The sequence below is a fragment of the Frieseomelitta varia genome, unplaced genomic scaffold (genome assembly GCF_011392965.1).
Source record: "Frieseomelitta varia isolate USP_RPSP 00005682 unplaced genomic scaffold, Fvar_1.2 scaffold_165, whole genome shotgun sequence".
NCBI classification, from domain to species: domain Eukaryota; kingdom Metazoa; phylum Arthropoda; class Insecta; order Hymenoptera; family Apidae; genus Frieseomelitta; species Frieseomelitta varia.
Window position 1 is genome coordinate 1005074 of NW_025109361.1, and position 19835 is coordinate 1024908.

The 19835-nt window shown below is 44.0% G+C and overlaps 1 protein-coding gene and 1 long non-coding RNA gene across 12 annotated transcripts in view; one reads left to right on the forward strand and one right to left on the reverse strand.

Annotated features, from left to right (window-relative positions):
- The window catches only part of LOC122538508 (puratrophin-1), a 109781-nt gene that overhangs the window by 20910 nt on the left and 69036 nt on the right, over nt 1-19835 (reverse strand). For 3 of the 11 annotated variants that reach the window (XM_043672652.1, XM_043672651.1, XM_043672650.1), the window contains exon 1: nt 15316-18011. The exons of 4 other annotated variants lie outside the window; for them this stretch is intronic. In XM_043672652.1, the coding sequence (XP_043528587.1) occupies nt 15316-16464 (1149 nt within the window). In that variant the 5' untranslated portion in view covers nt 16465-18011. Of the gene's footprint in view, nt 1-15315; nt 18060-19835 lie in introns of those variants that run through there. 4 more of the 11 variants (XM_043672655.1, XM_043672653.1, XM_043672656.1 and 1 more) reach the window with 4 other exon arrangements.
- LOC122538510 overlaps nt 1-19835 on the forward strand; it is a 51408-nt gene that overhangs the window by 16840 nt on the left and 14733 nt on the right. The gene's annotated exons all lie outside the window — the stretch shown is intronic.

Here is a 19835-nt window from a genome sequence, read left to right on the forward strand (position 1 = left end):
AACGAGTCACGTGGCCTCCAGAAGGCCTTCGAGCTCCTCCTCGGCATAACGATAGCCGCCGCTCGTACGAGCGCGTTTACCCTGAAAAGCGTCTCTCTGCCAGCTCTATCTAAAAATAATGGCCTACGCGCCGTTGCGAACGCGATAGAGCCGCTCCGCTTTGTCGCGGGAACGCGTCTACGAGCAAGGTTAACGACGAGCGTGTTTCGCTAGATTTACGCCCACGCCACTGGGACAAAGTCCGCGAAATTCATCACCGGTGGAATAACGTAAATGGGGGAATGAAGTTCACGTGGATCGTGACAGTGAAGAGAGTTTTATTTCGTAATTTTTCTTCGTAAATTTCGCGAGAAAGTTTGTAAATCTTTCGCATCTTTTGCAGACAGATACTCTCGAAACGTCACGGGATAAAGCGTAAAGATGCTCGAAGAGAGAATTGGAATTCAGCAGCCAACGTTTTGACAAAGTGGATATGAAGTGGCCTGCCTTCTGGAACGTGGAATACGAGATTCTCGAGGGCATGCCGTGGCATAAAAATGCTTGGGCATTCCGTAGCTCTTTTCGTTCTCCTTTTTCTTCGAAGAGAAAAAAATGGTGGGAAATGCCGGCCATTGAATTTCAATTTCCTACAAACTCCTCCATTCTTTTACGACGCGACAGCTCGTACAATCGCTCGTTCGCCTTCGCCAAGAAGTTGATTTTCTTCGAATTTTCTTGTCGATCGAGCGAGCAACGTGTCGAATTCAGCGCTAAGATTCGAGCCGGAAGATCACGGAGGGCACGACAACGATCGTCGAATAAGTCAAATATGGTTGCAGCGAGGGAACAGAACGCGGAACGTTCACCGAGAGAGTAGGAGTCAATTTAAGAGCGATAGGTAGGCGGAATAATGGCTGAAACTGAAGGTGATTGAATTCCAATGCCCCATAAACTCCTTCGCCCTTCACCGTAAAATGTCCGTGCCGATAGTGCTCCTCCGGAAATTCTGATTCTCTTCCAATCTTCAGTCTCTTTTAAGCGGAATAATATTTCCTTCGGGCAAATTCCTTTTCTTATCGCAGATACATAGACCGAGTCGTTTAGCGTGAATACACATATTGTCTTGTCGAGATACAAGGAACCTATTGAAACAATAAATATTTTAATTGGCTACAAAATTTCCTTACGTTACACAAAATTGTGGAGTTTGGAGAAGAGATATCGATCGAATTTGTCAAATGTTCGTTCAGAATATTATGACAGAAAGAAATCGATCATTTAGTGTGAATGAAGTAATTTATTATATTAATAGTATTGTATAAGTAATAATTAATATTATTGTACAAGTAATTTATTATCTTGTCAAGATACAAAGGACGGATTGGAATAATAAGTACTTTAATTGCCTACGAAATTTTTTTTACATTACAGAAAATTGTGGAATTTAGATGAAAGAAGAGATATCAATCGAATTTATCAGAGCTTCATTTACAATATACAATTTTATTACCTTTCATTACTTCATTTACAATGTATAACAGAAAAAAATTGGTAGTATCCTAAATAGTAGTTATTTAATCAGAACGAAGTAATTTACGCATCGTCTTGTCAAAAATATAAAGAATTTATTGGAAGAATAAATATCGTAATCGGCCACAAAAGTCTCCTTATGCTACATAAAATTGTGCAGTTTGGACAAAAGAAGAGATAGCAATCAAATTTGTCAAAACTTTATTCATCAATGTCACGACAGAAAAAAATCAATAATTTAGTAGTCATTCAGCGTGAATGAAGTAATTTATCGTCTTGTCAGAACACAAGGAATATATTGGAGCAGTAAATATTTTAATTGGCCAGAAAATTTGCTTGCGCTGCATAAAATTGTAAAATTTGGACGAAAAGAAGATCGACCAAACTCGTCACGTTATCGACAGTACTCTGCAAATTGAATTTACAGGCAATGGGCACTCGTTTGATTCTTTTGAAACCTACCGATCTTACAATTAGTAGAGAAAGAGCTTGCGGTTCCCGGTTTCGCGCCTCTCGCGTGAACGCGCGATACGATCTCCTGACCGCTGTCCCACATATCAAAATCCCGTCGTCGTCAGAGATCGTGATCGACGTGGTCGACGTGCAACGACGCGATCGTGGGTCGATCGACCGTGTTTACTATCGCGACCACGGCGATAATCGGCAGATAACAGGATCGCCCACGTGTCGCGCGATCGCCTGCAGGAATGTCGCACGTCGCGGTTCGGCTTCGTCGAGCTCGTTGGCCGATTTCTTTCGATTTTCAGTTTGTCAGGCTGATCGTTTCGAACCGCGACGCACGATGATCTAACGCTCTCGTTCCTTATGGGAAACCAGGACACGCCTACGGAGCCACGTAAAAACGCGTGACATCAGTGGAATGCCTTTGCGCTCAGAGGTGTAAGAAATTTTTCGTCAGCGCGCGTGCATTTTGTCGTTCTCCGTTCCTCCGACCGCGGATAAAGAATCTCTTTTCTGGGTGATTCATGCCACCAGAATTTTGCCACAGCCACGGGGACGAACTGTCTGCGAACCCGGTTATTCGCCGGCAACAGCGAGGAATTCTGCGGTTCTAATAAAGTTCGCTGACTCGTCTCAGCTACATAGTTGTTTCTTTGTCAGGGTGAGAAGGGGAAACGTTAGGTACGTTGGTCTTTGTACGCTTTATGTTCCACGGATTCCCGATTAACAAAGTGTTCTGTTATACCTGGATGTGCTTGGAATTCTATCCACTGTAATTCCTGCTTGCTTCGTGTACGTTATGAAATAACATTTGCATAACTGTCGCCACGTGCACCCCGCGTGCACGTGTACAAGCTCGACCGTATATATTTCTCTGGGATTTTAAGCCGGAGAGATCGAAGAGCAACTACGCAGACTCCGTAATTTCCCGAGTTTTTCGAGCTGCTGATTCACCGCTCGCGCCCTTTCGAGCGTAGAACGGTGCAAACCCTCGAATGGCGCGGAATTCCAGAGAGATCGCGCGCCTTTTGCCGCGCCGTCACCGCTAAAAATATATCGAATTAAGGAGAATTCGTCGCGGTGGTGCGTCGCCACGAGGTCTTTTTGAGTCGCCCATCTGCGGACAATTACGACTCTCGTTCGTACACGCGTTCGTAACATGTTGTATTTAACGCGCGAACTTGAGGGATGATTCAGCTTGCAATGATGTAAATCGTTTACGGATCGGTTACTCTTGAAAAGTTGCCATCATTTCTCTACGAGATGTTTGCGCAGGCGGTGAAGAAAGTTTCTTTCTTTTTTTTTTTTTTTTTATGACGATGCCTAAATTCCTATCCTGAGATCAAGATGATATTTTACGAACGTCAGGAGGAAACTGGCTGGAAATATTTTTAGAAAGTATCGGCAATTCCGACGATACCGCGACCTTTACTACTCTCGAATTCACCCATCAGCATATTCCACTTATTAAGAAACATCCTCCGAACGCTGAATGCGCAGCGCACCATTTGTATTCTTAAAATGTCAATGGCTCCGCTGAATAGAGAACGTGGTTACCCAAGCCGAGGAATACAAAGGCTCGCCTGAAAATTCCAAATCCATCTAGTGCTGCCAATATTTCCAAGTCAACTCGCGTCCACAAATCTCCAAACGAACGAGTTCGAAGATTTAAAGCTAAATAAAAATATAGTTTTATTAACTAAGTGTTAATCACTAATTTTGATGAAATTTGGCGTGAATATAATTTTCAAAAAAAATATTTGACACTTTTTTTTTTTTAATCGGCAATCGTCGATATTGAAGAAGTGAAAACTAATCTCAAAGTCGATGGTATGGAACATATTTTGTCAAGTATCTTGCAAATTACTGAAGATACTGTTTTTACGTAAATTGATGAAATTAGTGTCTTTTATGATAGGCCAATTTTTATCGCGGGAAAACGACATATTAAAAAAGCTGTGTTTTTTATATTTACTTTTTTCAAGTAATATTAATAAACTTTCCTGAATATATATTCATAAACACGAATAAAATCTTGGAATATTGATTTTCGCGTCACAAAAAGAAATTATTTTCAAATCTTTCTCGCTTCAGTACATATACGAATAACTAAATCGATATTTCACTTCAACGAATAAATCGGTTGTCAGTAAACAGCGACAAATTGCAATTTTGAAATCCCTGCGAGTGATCCCGAAAGTAAAGTCCACGCCCGACCCGATCGAAACTAGGAAACTCGAAACGAGAAGAGGTGACAGCTGGCGCGCTGAAAAGCGAAAGGCCCCGTCGTCGGAGATCACGGCGTAAGGATAATTCGCGCGCACCCCTTGCTCGGATATACATACTTGCACGACAGCACACTCGGTTGCACAATCTCCACCGCGGACCCAGCGGATTGAACGTGAATTTTAATAAGCCGCGGACTCGCACTTGTTTTCCACGTCGGTTGCCCGCGCGGGCTCGTTAGCCCGACGCCTGATAATTAAGTCGAACGCGTTCGACTTAATGCCAACGAGATTGCAAATGAAATCGGTACAACTTTCAGCTGGCGAGCGCCTCTCAACGCGATCTTAATTCGCCGCGGTATGCTCAACGCAGGCGCGGCGCGCAGCTTTTATCCGTGGGAGATCGTCGATGGATCGACGATGAATATGTTACACGGTTGCTTCCTGACGAAATTCGACGCGTCTCGCAACGAGCGCATTATGATGGTGGTAATCCGCTGTGAATTGGAGTTTATGCTCTTGCGAGAGCTTTCTACTGCGAATAGGCGGATTATCGAGGATTATCGCGAGGATGATTTCGATCGAAGAAAGATCGAACGAGTTAAAGCTAAAACTTCCCGTCTTGTTTTATTTTGTACAGTATGGCGAAATATCGAGAGCACACGTAAACAATAATTGCGAAATGTTGCGGGATGTTTTCATTAAACAGACGAGTGAACAAAAAATGAAACATACAAATTGCAACTAATTCTTCGAATTAGATATCGTGCCAATATCGTGATATCACGCGTAACAAGACACCTGAATTATTGAGAAACGCGATCTGGCTCTCTTAATTAAGGGCTTCCAACCTCCTTGGAATTATTTATGAAAATCTAGTCACGTTACGCGCGTGACTACGAAGCACAGCCAATTCGAGAAACAAATGTCGATATTTTTGCAAATCCTACGTGAAAGTATTCACGCGCTGGAAATGTATACACTGCCCGAGGAAAATATTTCCCTTCGCGTTTCTCATATATATATATATATATATATATATGTATATGTATATACTGTACGCGCATTTCCCTCGTGGCGCTGCGCCGGGTCGAGGCGTTCGTTAATCATAGGCCACCGCCGTTGGCGAGCAACATCGCGGCAGAAAGGTTCTTCAATAAATTGAACGCATTTTTTTTCAGATCTATATCGACGAGCTATACATCTTTCTCAAGCATACACACAAAAAAAAAAAAAAGAAAGAAAGAAAAAAGAATATTCTTGGAGAAACACCTGCGATTCAATCAGATTCACCTTCCTACCAATCCGGTTTCCTTTGAAGCTTGGAGCTTCAATTGCAAACTGCAATTGATTCCAGCACACGTACGAGCATTGATATACATCGACAAGGAACGGAAGTACATACGTGTAATCACTCCCGAGCAAAAGTAAAGTGGATCTCTGTAATCGAATTTTCTGATCTTGATTGAGAAAAATGGTAGTCCGGTCATGAAATCGGAGACAATGTTTAAATTGCGCAGAGCCGTGCGAGTTCACGTCGCCATAACCACGCGAGCATTAAACGTTTAATTGCTCGAAAATTTCAATAAGCAACGCGATGACGCAGATCGTTGAAGGCATTAAACGCCAGGCAGTAGAGGTAATCTTCAAAGCGATCTGACGTTAGAATAACGACTCGCGAGAGCCGAGCGCTGTTTTCACCTTGAAATAGCAACCGGCCGATCCGTGCAATTAAAACCGCGCTCGCGATCTCGCGATGGCAGCTGCGTCGGTGGCGCAGAACGGGAGAGAGAGAGAGAGAGAGAGAGAGAGAGAGAGAGAGAGAGCAAAAGGGTGCAAGAAGAGAAAACAGGATAAGATCCATCGAACGGGAGGGAGAAAATGTTGACCAACCACGTGGCTAAAAATATATGTGAGCGCGCGAAAAGGCAATGACTTCTCTGAAAGCCAGCTCCTCTCCCTCCTCCCTCCAGTGTCGCGTTTATCCTCGAAAATGCTCGGCGTACCTTATGCAGGAATATACCACTGAATGGTGCGCGACACTCGCCTGAATTAGAAACCTACCCATCATCGCAAACTGTAACAAAACCAACGCCAATTTAGGGACAGTTTAACGACGACAGCCGTCGTGCTCGAAAAATCGAAGGAGCTGCCGCTGGTAACAACGTTCTTCAATTTTTGTTATTTGCGGACAGCTGTGTACATTGAAGATACGCAGAGCGAAAGGAATTATCGGAGAGGCCGTGTCATTAAAGTGGTACGCATGATAAGGATCGCTCTTTGGAGAAGATACATTCACGTGAAATGCTTGGAAAATTTAAGGAGTATGGTAGTCAGATAATATCTAACGATGAAAGGGAGTCAGGGTTCAAACTTTAAATTAAACGTCTGACTGACTCTTTTCTTCCTCTCTTTTTTTTTTTTTTTTTTTTTTGGAAGTTTCGCTAGATGGAATTAGGGGACGAGAGTAAAAACTGAACGAAGGAAACGTGTAAAAAATATTGCCAGCTGCAGATGTAAGATAAGGCGTGCCTAATGAGTTGAGAGGGTTAATGTACGTTTTCCTCTCGATGTCAACAGATAGATCCAGCTCCTCGAAAATCGTTGATTTTATTAGAATTAATATTTTCTAAAAGGAGTGGCGTCTATTATTTTTCCGTAATTTTCAATTTATGGAGTTGATCAACGTAGCTTATCAGGGAAGGGACGTTAATGCACGTCATCTTCTCAATGTTAACAGATAAATTAAACCTCCGTTGAATTTATTGAATTTGAAATTTCGTTAGAATGAAAATTTGAAAACTGAATTACAATGAATATTATCTAAAAGAAGTGACGTCTATTACATTTTGGTAATTTTTCAATTTATGGAGTCGAGCGATGTGCATTCGATCTTGAACGCGTAATCCAAGAAATCCGCGGAAGATCACCGCGGCGTGTTCACTTCCTTCGTTCAACATTCTTCAAACAATAAACTTATTCTTCAGCCGCATTGCTAATCCTCGAGTCGTGCTAATCAGTGCATCACCTCGTTTGCAAGCGGTAATTCCGCGACTAATTCCGCGCGACGGGCTCGCTGGTAGATGAAAACCAGCATCGCGCACTTTCGTTACGTAAAACTGGGCCGGTCGTTGTGCCCGCCGGTGTACTTTTCTTCCACTGGAAAACACGGAATGCCGCGTGCGCCGTGGAAAAAACGGTGGCAGATCGTGCGAAAGTTCGCCGAAGCGTGTCCGTGTCGAGATCGTACGCGCGTGAAATCCGGATTATTGTCGCGTCGAGGCAGCACGGGCCGATCGACGCGATCCAAACGAAACCCGACCGTGCAATTAACGCGATCGGTCGGACCATACATTTTGCGCACAGATCGTTGCTCAATCAGGATTACCGCAGCAGGACTCCCGGTTGGACGTTAACGCGATCTATAAAATTTCTAGATTGACGCTTTTTCGAATTCTTTCGCGACATGGAAGGGGGCTGAGTAGATTTTCTCGACACAAGGATACTTTAGATTTCAATGAAAACGAGGCTATGAATGTGGAAACAAGAATATACATACGTATACTTATATACTACTTTCTATATTGTAGGTCTTATAGTGTAGTAAATTTGTAAATATATCATTTTGTATTTACAAAAAAAAAAAAGAATATTTTATCGTAAGTAAGTATAGTTGTATATTTACTTATTAAATATTTATATTGATAATCGACTGGATTTACGATATTTTAATTATTTTGCATCGAAGAATATATATATATGAAAACAAAGGATATATATTGTTTTGCTTCGAAGAATTTAATATTTTCTATATTGTAGGTTCTACATTGTAGTAAATTTATAAACATATCATTTTGTATTTACAAAAAAAAAAAAAAATATTTTATCATAAGTAAGCATAGTTGTATATTTAGTTATTAAATATTTATATTGATAATCGATTAGATTTACGATATTTTGGTTATTTTGCATCGAAGAATTGTATATATATACATATATGTGAATATGAAAACAAGGGTATATATACATATATGTATATGAATATACATACATTCCTTATTTTTGTTGCGTCTAGACACAAAGAGATATAATGAAAATAAAAAGAAACATTGTATTACGAGACTACCGTACAGTGCGACAAAGTAATTATACTCTGTTCAACTGCTAAACGATATATCCGTGTTTGGATGTCGTCATCGATCCCGCGAACGATGATTTCAGAATTATTATTGATTCTGCGAGCTTATACGGGTTGAATTCTTCGCCTTCTTCATCTTCCAGCGTGAATTTTCCTTTCTTATTTCAATGAAAGCAACGACAGGAGAAAAAAAAAAGGAGAACTCGTTAATAATCGTGATCTTGAATCTCAAAACAATGCAAGCCGGAAGTTTTCGGTTTGCATGCAACTCGAACGAGTCGCGAATCGAACGCTTCCGTTCGATTTCTCTGTTATGTTCGAAGACTCGTGGTCTCAAATGTAGAAGGTTAAGATGGAAAGAAAGTTGAACTTTTTGAAGTTCACAAGTTATAATATTGTTCATGTTACCAAGTAGGAAACAGTTAATAATCTATAAAACTATTTTGTTCCAATAATTAATAGAAAATCATCATCGTTTCGTCGATCGGGAAATCAATAGAAATAACAGAGAACCAAGATGATTCTTCAAACGTACTTCTTGAGATACACGTTGTTTAAAAAATTTAAGAAATTCCAAAACCTCTTAGCAGTTCATTTATTTAGAAGCCAGTGACCATTCCAGGCGCGCATTAATCGTTCGATTTGCATGAAAATTGCTCCACCTGTTTTGTTTCCGTGCCCGCTGCCCACGCGTGTTACGTAATGCCAACATGTTATGTACCAGAGCCGCAAGAGGCAACTTTATCTTGCTCAAACACCGAACCAATGAAAATTAATCCGCCGATGCAATTACCGCTTTCCAACGTGAAGGAACCGGCAACACTCGTTGTCTCTCGGGAGACCGGAAGTAGAAAGTTCAGATCGAACCTCATTGCCTCTCGTACCATCCATTTATTATTTTTCATCAACTATTTTCGTCGAAAGCGAAAAAATTTAGTTTTTCATTCGCTCGATAAGACACAGTGTGACTGCGAAATGTCAAAGTGTTGCAATCGTTAGACCAGATATCCACGATTCGTAAATTTCGACGCCCGATAATGACCTTCTTTCCATGTGAAGGTTTTTCCGTATTTATGTCACTCTCTCCCGTCTTCCTAATTACTTCGTTTCGAGCGGAGATCGTACGCGGATTAATATCTCGTCGGCGAACGATGAAAGTAGTTTCGCAAACTCGGTCGCGTCTCCTCCGCGCCCGATAATCGAGCAAATAAGTTTCGTTATAGATTCTTTTTCGCCGTCTGCGTTTCTCCTTTTCAGCTCAATTTTCCGCGCAGCCGAGGCCGAGTTGCGTAACCGAGTTAAAACGTCGTTAAAACGTCGAGATTCGGTGGTACGTTCGACGCGAACGTTTTATCCTACGCGTTTTATTTAGCAAAAGCGTTTCGTTGCGGCTCGTTACGAGCTCGTTGTGTTTCTCTCGACGGACACGCTCCGACGTCGATCGCTTCCGAGAAGTTTGACGCATACATAATTGCGAGAAACTCGATTCGATACTCGTCGAGGGAATACGCTCGAACGTCAGCGCCTTCGAGAGTTGGAAGCTCCCAATCTCGCCAGTGATTCAAAGAACGCTTGCGATTCGAAATTCTTTGGCGTTCGCCGGAGTGGCCTGCTGTATGTCAAAGTATATGATATAAATTCCGGCTTTTCTGCTTCGATTTAACCGTTCGCGCTCGACTGTCCCTTCTGAGGAGACATCGTACTTAAATCTAGATAACAGCTCCGACTTTTTCTTTTTATAATTTGCTGACAATGATAACGAACGTATATAGTTTGGTGTTGCGACAGCATAATCTGAGCAAACGGCTAGAGTGGAAGCTATAACAACGACGTGAGAAGGACAAAAAAATTTCGGAAGAAGAAATTTCTGAAAACGATCCTAAATGACATTCTTTAATTTACATAAACTAGACTTTTTATTGCTTCTTACAAAAATTTAGAAAACGGCGGAAGGTATTATTTTTCCAGTGATTGAAACTGTATGTATCATTCACACCTGTTCTAACAAACCCGCAATGCAGGGGTTGATGGTTGCTTTAAATTTAAACGACACCACGTGTTGGAAAGATATCAACAAAATTAACAAAATTAACAAATTATTAAATACCATTTGCTAATTATTAAATACAATTAATTATTAAATACAATCAATGTTTAAATATAATCAACAAATTATTAAATATCATTTCCAATGCTATATCATTTTATTTGAAGTGATGATGCCTCGTAAATAAATTGCTGGTATGTCATAGTAAAGATAGAAAAAAAAGTTTGTCGAGGTTAAGTTGGCCAGCTTGCTCGATAAGGAGTCTCTCAGCGCTGAAAGTTCGAGCGAGCACGAACGAGAAAAGTCTCGGGCGTTGCGTGTCGCGGCGGAGGGAAAGCCGGCTTCCACCGCGAATGGAACCACCGATCGGGAGAAATCGGTAACTGACGGTTACGCGATCGACGCAACCGATTCGATTATGAAGCGATTAGTAATCACAGTGAGCCCGAGGTGGGGTATCGCGCAACCTCTTCCCCGGACGATTTGCTGTTTTAACAGCCAGCAACGTGGCATTAAGTGTTTTTACGAGTCAGGCCGCCAGACGTGATGCTACGCTCGCGAATCCACGCAGCTTGCTATTTAATACGAAAGTAAAGTAGTAGAACGTTCGTTTGCAGAACGTAATGCCAGGTTCCCTTGGTTTAGAACCAAGTTGAATAGCACGCGGTAGAAACGGTAGATACGAGGAACATTGATATAATTTCTAACTGCCTCTTCTTTCGTCTCTACCACGCCCAGAACCTCTCGAGATAGTCACGCATACTTTTCACTTTGTACTATAAAAGAAAAGAATACGGTCAACCTCTAAACAACGTGCGAAACAAAACTATTCATGCTCTCGCTGAGTGTGTAATCGTAACTCGTCGATAAAGAAATGAACCGGCAGTATTTTTCTTTCGTCTCACGTGTCTTTCGAGCTTCGTGTCGATCAACATTCTTCCCAATCGCGTTCCGCGAACGTCGATACGTTTTTTTTCCTTCTTCTTCTTTCGTCGAGCTTCACGCGCGTTTCCCATTGTCGCGAGGAATGTCTGAAAACCTGGTATCCATTAATTAATACGAGACTCGCGGAAAACAGGAGCCGACAAAGGTAACTCGGTTACGTCACGGCCCTTTTTCTACTCGAGCGTCGTTGGATTCGACCGGTTCCCGGCTCGATCGACCTGTCCCGCGATTCAACCAGAACCTCCATTCGTTTCTGGCGCTCGTTATTGACGCTGCTCGACACACGTTCGCGCGATCTCCGCGCGTTGAAAGGACAGACCCAATTACCGGCAGATTGTGAAAGCACTCTGCTTATCGCCGCCGTGCCGCATCGAAGGGCGCGTTAACACGCGAACTCCGGCCAGGAACATTTGCGGGAATCGTAAATTAGAAAATCACGGGTTTCCGTAATTACGGTACTGGGAGAAGAATTCGAAGAGTATGCTTGTAACTTGTAATTAAACTGCGAGTTCGAATCGATGTCGGATCGATCGACAGAAATTGGAAAATTGCAACGCAGGTTTTCGACGCGGGTAAAAAAAAAAAAGAAAAAGAAAAAAAAGAAAGAAAGAGCCAAACTGGTAGCGACAAGAAGGTTTAAAGGAATTTAAATAGCTGGGAACAAGAGCGCAATTTTCGAAGACGAAGGGTAATTTAATGCTGGGTTCTTTCAGGAAGAAATTAATTCGAGGGCTGGTCGTTTGAAAATCCTTTTAAATCGAAATCGACGGCGGATCTAGCGAGAGCATATGTATATTCAGGTCAGATGTCGTACAAGTGCAACCGTACGCGAGAAGCCGTCCACGTACGCTAAGTAACATCGCGATGGTTAATTATATTCGCGATGCTCCGTTTGATCGGCGACTAACAACGAACTTTCAGAAACTTTCTAATGAATCTCTGAAAGAGATTCGAGAATTCTTTACAAGCAAGATCCACTCCAAAAGATAAAGATTTATACTTGCACAGTTTGTTCAAAAACTACTAAGAAACTAATGAAATATCCTCGATCAATCTTTAATACCTCGAAGAAATTTCTCAAACGTGAATTGATAAAGTTAAGATACTTTTAAACAGGTTCGTAGATCTTTCTCGGAAAATCTTCTTACGTTACAAGTCCCGATGAGAACAGACAAACGAATGTACAGAGAGTAGAACTTGTGAAATGTCGAAATAAAAGTTTTCCACGTCGAAGGGATTTCAATAATAATTCGTCAATATTAAAGAAGTTTTCAATTTCTGCCAAACACTGAATAGTACTCGAACGTAAAACTGGATTTTTAATCAACTTGTTTCCGTGGAACTTTTATTATGCAAACGTTCCATGAAAACAGTATTATTCAGTTAGTGTTCCTAAGTGTTCTTTCGATCAAAATTTCACAGGAACAGAATTTTTTTAAAATTGAAAAAACCTGTCTCTCCGTTCTCTTTAAGTCTTTGCAATTTTTTGCAAACATAGTTCACTCCAAAAAAAAAAAAAAGGAGAAGGAAAAGAAAGAAAATGTTGAAATTCATTAATAGAAGATCATTTTCCCAGTTTAGCAAGAAATCTCCATGCGCTTGGGTCGATCTGACATTTGAAAAACGATCGCTGTCGTAACCGCGCTCGATCGTAAAACGGAGACGCCACGCCTTGCATTGTCGCGATCGTAAAAGCATCGGTATATCGTTTCCTTTCGGCCAGTATAACAGGGCCGAGCGCAGGGAAAAAACGAAAGTGGTCTCGAACTGGATCGGAACGTTAGACCGGTCCTAGGCCCTCGATATTATTTACTTCGACTGGCTGAACCACACTGCTGCCATTAACATTCTCTAGCGATCCCGTGACCGGACAATTTTCGTCGGAGAAATTTCACGTAAATTCCAAAGATTCTCGGCTAGTTGAGAATTCACGGTAAACAATCGATAAACCTGTTCTCTGGTTCCATCGTTCCATGGCAAAGATAAGAATTGAAACGTCCTTTGATTCGATGAAAATTATTAGACATCAATTTCTCTACGTTGCACGATCATTTGAACGCTCGAAGCGAGCTATGCTAATGCGCGATTATTATTTAATTTCGCTTGACGTATCACCGAGTCATTTTACTATCGACGATCTTCAAAATGCAGTGAAAAGTTGAACCACCAACGAATGTTTGACACTGTAACGAACATGGATGAAACATTTAACTTTGTTTGATCTCGTTGATCCTCTTCGAACTACATTCCAACGCGAAATAATTTACATCCACCGAAGCACTATCTACGAGGCTTGTTCAGTCTATTTGTCCGTCGTTATCAGACGTTTGGCGGCTTCTCAACGAATTGTTAATCATTCTAGTGGACCTTGGACTCACGTGCAACACGCGTGCCAGCGATACCGAAAGTTTATTGTTTCCCATTGGATGACGGACGAAAGAATGCTAACCCGATGTCGCATGAGACATCGGTAGTACGGTGAAGCAAAGCGGGAGCAACAGTGCAATTCCATTAACAGAACTTTCTCGAAAGTAACCGTATACAGAATTGTTCGAATTATTTTCTCGTTTCTTCGATATTTTTCTTTTCCCTCGGTCGACTTTTCCAGAGTACACGAGTGTATCTCTCACGGTGTGTACAGAGTGAGCTCGATTGCTCCGTGCGGAAAGTCAAGGATTCAATTTAAAGGTACTGCGAGGCACCGGCAATATACACATATCCTTTATTGGACGTACGATAATAACTTTCAGAGGCGAAGCACGAGCGTCTGAAAAAGGAAGCAACTCGACCGAGGGAGTATACACACCATCCATCAAGCATCCGAAGCATCCTTTCCTCCCTTCTTCCCCCGCGGGCGAAGCAAAAATTTCCCAACAGGCCGGGATGCTCGCTCGGTTCACGCAGCCGATTCATTTTCACCCACGTGAAACACGCGCGTCGCCGTCGATCGGACGATCGTAGTAGCGGCGTTGAAACGCCACGGCACGGCAGAGCATGGCGGAGCACGGCAGAGCACGGGCACGGGCATGGGGGAAGAGAAGAACAGGCGACGCGCACCAGGTAAAATTCCCGGCTGGGTCGAGGCGCGCTCGCCAACGCAAATACCCGAGGAACAGCTTTCGCAAGAGGCGATCGGCCCGCGTCTAAATACCACGTTGGCGTTTCACCGGCAGTCTCGCGAGCTCGTTCGCCGCCTGGCGAACCCCCGTGTGGGTGCACCTTTAACAACACCGCTCGCGATCCCATCCGCGACAGCGCGGAGCGGCGGGGGGTAGCACAAAGCGATGCATTTTAGCAGGTTGATGCCGCTCGGTGATTTACTCGCGCAATAGAATGCACTTCGAGTGGAGAGGAAGAGAGCAGCAACGCGATACGAGTGCTTTTAACGTCCTCCGCGGGAGGATCGTTCGATTCGACCGGCTCCTCTTCTCCCCCCCCCCTTTGTTTCCCATGTCAGTTGACATGCAGTTTGCATGGGGTCGCCTCGTCTCGCGATATCGGAGGAAGAGTTGCTTTTTAAGCCTTCGCGATAAATCATCGAATCGTATCGTGCGCTTGACTTTCGTTCCATGAGAGGAATAGTAATTTCTCCAATCGAGGAGGTTCTCGATTTTTTTTTTTTTTTTTTTTTTTTATGAGCTCGTCTGGTTTCGTGGTGGACTGGAAGAGACACCACGTGGCGAGGTCGTGGATGGAAATCGAGTTCAATGCGAAAGAGGCGGCGAATATAAATAGACCGAGGAGACAGTGGAATATTTGGGACGTTTATCTGGCTACTTTTTCTTTTTGACTTAGACGACTCGGGAACAATGGTGTCTCAAAGCTTCGTTAGAGTTTAGTTTCAAAGTGAAGGAAAAAGGTAATCGGGACGAACCAACTTGAATCAGATCCAATCAAGTCCGTTCGAAATAAGACTCCGAGAATTCGAGCGAACTAGATCTCGTTTACGCGTCATCGCTCTGGTCGACTGGTTTCAGATCTAAACTCACGTGTACCCTAGGCACCGAGGCCGATCTCCCGTTGATTCTTCTGCGTCGCAGAATCCTAGCACGCTCCCTGTCCCTTCTGGTACACCTGTCGTCCTGTCGCGGGATCAGAGGCAGCTGGGGGCTCTCCTCCAAAGACCGGACCCCGAGTAGAACGCATCCTTCGTTCTCGTCGACGCCCGCCACCGCGCCGTTGCAATTCCGCATTCCATCGGCCTCCGTCGTCTCGTTGTTGCTCAACGAACAGATCCTCGACAGATCCTCGCTGGACCTCGAGGATGTAATTGTAGCCTGGCGATGCCTCTTCCTCTCGATCACGAACGAGGAGGCTCTCGCCCTTCGCGCTGGATAATCCTGTTGGCCGCGTCTCGCGATCAACTGTTCCGTCTTCGTCGCGAACTCCGTCGTTTGCGATCTGTTGGCCCTCGAACGTTGGTATCTGGTCGACTGGCCGCTGGCGTCCGTTCCGCTTTTCGACGAGCTCCTCCTCGCGAACGCAAAGTCTTTGGTTTCCTTGCTCCGATCCTCCGAGTCTTTGCTTTGGCTGTCACTGTCTTTGGTCGTCGACGAGGTATCCTGTTTCTCGCCTGAGGCCTGGCAGGAACCGTTCCCGGGCGCGGACACGCTTCTCTTCAAGCCGCGTGCTCTCTCGAGCCGTGACGCGTTGCACGATCGCGTCAGAGTATCCCTGTACTGGAAATTCACCGTGGTTTTGTATCCCTGGTCGTCGTACACGCTCTTGCAATCCACCACTTCCAACGACCGAACGGAAATTCCGACGAGCTTCTCGTTGTCCTTCCCGAGGACAAGGATCTCTTCCTCCTCGCTACGAGACGCGACCGATTCGACGGCCGACCGGCTTGACCGCGCGTCCACGCGACGAGAGCACTTTAGGAACTGATCCTTCTTCGACTCGTGACCCTTCTCCGCCTCCAGAGAGGCGGACTTCTTGAGGATGTGCGGCGTCTTGTGCACACGTGGGAAACACTTGACATCCAGCAGGCTGGCGGTGTCGACGTCGTCCTCGTTGTCGGGCCGCCGGCTTTCCGTCTCGCACGGCGTCTCGCGCGCTCCGTCAGCGTCGACGCACTGACGGACGGAGATCAGACGGCATCCGCCGTCGTCCCCACTATCTTCCTCGATGATGTACATCCGAAATAACTACTCGACGCGCGTCATCGTCGGTTACGAAGGTATTTCGCGAGCCGGGGGCGCCGCCGGTTCCTCTCGTTCCTTCCCGACCCGCTCGCGCGTAAACATCGAACTGATCTTCGAGCGTTTCATAATTTCCTTGCGATATTAATAGTTCTGCTATAAAAAGACGGACGCGTATTTCAATAAGTAATAGAAAAAGTATCCTCGCGCGAACTTTTAGATCCACCGGGGTTCTTTCATTTATCAGACGCACGGTGTTTGTTGGCACGTGGATTGTAAACCATCCTGTTCTTTTTCTACCGATTCAACGTTACTTAACGATTCGTCATTCCGGTCCAATATCATGCAATTTCGCTTCGTTCCTATTCGTTCCCGCCAGAGGACGAAAATCAGCAGAAGTTTTTCACAGTCAGTTTTCAGTCATCGACATCATTTGCCCCCCTTGCAGAACGTTTACAGATATTACGTCGAGATCGTTCTCCGTTACTCGCACATTTGCAACGCTGTCAGAAGGCCAGTCACAAATCCCCCGACACAGTACGTAATTCGCGGTTACCCACTCGAACAATCGTTCCGCAATCTCATCGTCGTGAACATCGTGAGCCGATATTACCCGCTCCTGTGCACCGTAATGCTACAGCATCGAATAAAACTCTACACGTCTCTGTTCCCGTTTAAAAATATTGTTCTCCACGTGCAACCGTTTCCTCTGCCAGGACGAGGAACCGATACCGATAGTTAGTGCACCTAACACCGTGCAATCACGGTCGGCTCGACTTCAGTTTACTGTTCGATCGAACAGCTTCGAGTTCGCCTCCTCGCTGGTTACTCACTTTTTCCAAGGATCTTTAAAGTTCATTTCACTCGTATCAGAAGCGCGATGACTCCGAAACGTGGGACACTTTCGCTTCGTTTCTTTCCGAGAAGGTCTCGCGAATTTTCTCAAAGGTCAGAGATGTTTCTCGCGTAGCAAAGATTCCAGATGGTTTAAAGGCAATTTGTTGGCGCGAAAGTTGCTTCTCGCGTCACGCGATCGATCTTCAGAGAGCGAGTCTCTCTCTCTCTCTCTCTCGATCTCTCTTCAACTGACAGACGACGATTAAAATCCTTCGGTCTTACGAAACAGGTTGGAAACACGAACACGCGCGACGCGATCGTTCACAGTTTGAAACCGCGGCGAGTCAACGCAAAACTGCGCCAAATGCCAAATGGTCAACATCCGTTGATCGGGTCGGAGAACTCACAGGAGCAAGCAAGTTTGAGAAATGTCAAGTAGCGGAGGGAACACGTGTGAATCGGTGACCGATCGATGCTAGCGATCGATATTCGTCAGCGGGTCGAGCAACATGGTTTTTACGGTAGGTCGGAGCCGCGCGAGCCGTAAAACGAGACGCGGAGGCGTCAAGCGCCGGTGGCCTACTGCTGCGACTCTCCTAATCCCGCGCACACGGCACGGCACGGCACAGCGCGGCGCGGGCACGGTACAGCACGTATGCAACGCGCACACTGACTCGGACGCCGGCTCGAGCGGAACAGCGAGTCTAGAGGCATACACGCGATTCCATTCCATTCGAGCCGCGCTCTACTCGACACTCGCCTCTAAACTCTCACCGCCGTCGCGGCGCGGATCTCCTTCGTTCTCTCTCTCTCTCTCTCCCTCCCTCTCTCTCTCTCTGTTTAATTGTAAGAGTCAGCGAGCCCATTCGAGTCCCTTTCTCTGTCTCTGAACACGCTGCACAGCCAGCCAACAGTCCTGTCCCGAACACGTACGCGGCAACGACTCGCGTACACTGTCCTCCAATCAGCGGGCGATCCGCCACTTTGCGGCCTGGAATGCCTTTTCCTTTCGGAAACCCGCTCGAACCGGTCGCCCTCGCTTCAACACGCTCTCCACGCACTGCGACCGAACGCCGTTACGGCCGTCGATCGATCGATCGAGCCTGGTCAAGCTGACCGGTAGCGGGGTTCTGTGACCAACCACCCCCTTTCGTGATTGTGACGCGATGCATCTGCTGCTTGTCAGATTGTTAGATTGCGAGCAAATTTCGCGCAAATTTTGTCGTTGGCGAAGGATGATCGAAAGTTTTTATTGACTGTTGGCTTATGTATATTATAAATTTGTTATATACCGTGTCGTGTGGTTCTGATCAACATGGAGATTTACTAAGTTTAAATTGTGACAATTTAAATTTGATCGATTATATATTATACTATTAAAAAAATGAATCATTCCAAGGTTGTCAAAATATATATAAACGTTCGCACAAATTCATTGTTTAGCAAAAGAGGATCGAAATATGTTAAATATTTACAATATATATAAATATATTATGAATTCATTATGTATTATATCATGTAGTTCAAATCAATATCGAGATTCACATCATATTTAACTTTTTACGCTCGAAACTTTTCTATTTTATTAAATTTCCATGTCCTCGAATAATTTTCGGCACTTTAAATTTGATTAATTAGATTCTTATTAGATTATTGATTTTATTATTGATTATATTAAATTATCTATTATTAACTTATATATATATACAAATTCCTTGTATACTACATCACGTGGTTCTAATCAGTATCGACATTCACGTTCTTATTACATCATATTTAACTTTTTACATTCGAAATTTTTTTTTACTAGGTTTCCTCAAACAACTTTTGACATTTTAAATTTGACTGACTAGATTTTTTCTATATATATGGAAGAAGATATATACGTGTCATATAGAAGCAAAGTACTATTGAAAGAACGAATCCTTCGGCGATTTGTTTCGCGTGATGTCATCGTTTTAAATGGGAAATTTATGAGACTCGTGCAACGTTGAACGTACGGTAACAAACGAACGCGAGAGCCGATAGATAAGACTGAAACGCGAATTTCGATAAAATATGAGAAAAAAAGATAAAAACTAAACGTGCAGTCTCACGCCAATTATTCCATCGCGCGATAGCGGTTACTTTTTATAGAACTCGCGTCATTCTGCGATTGCAGGTTGTCTGTCATCGTCATGGACACACATAGTTTCAAGAAGTAGTACGCGCGTTTTGCTCAACGAATACCGTTCCATTGATGTACACTCGATTCTACGGAACTTGGTCAATAACGAGGAATGTCAAACAATGTGGAATCGCCGTGTTCGCGCGCGCAAAAGAAGAAAAAAAGAAAAAAAGAAAAACATGCCAGAAACAGATATCGTTCTTCGAGGAACATAGTACCTTAACAGCATATTTCGTTACGTGACTGTGTTTGCTCTGCGAAGACAGCAAACACAGCGTCGATTACGAGACAATCTCTCGTATTTGAAAATTCGATTCGACGAGGTGAAAGGTCCACTCCCCCCCCCTCCCTCCCCCCTCCAATT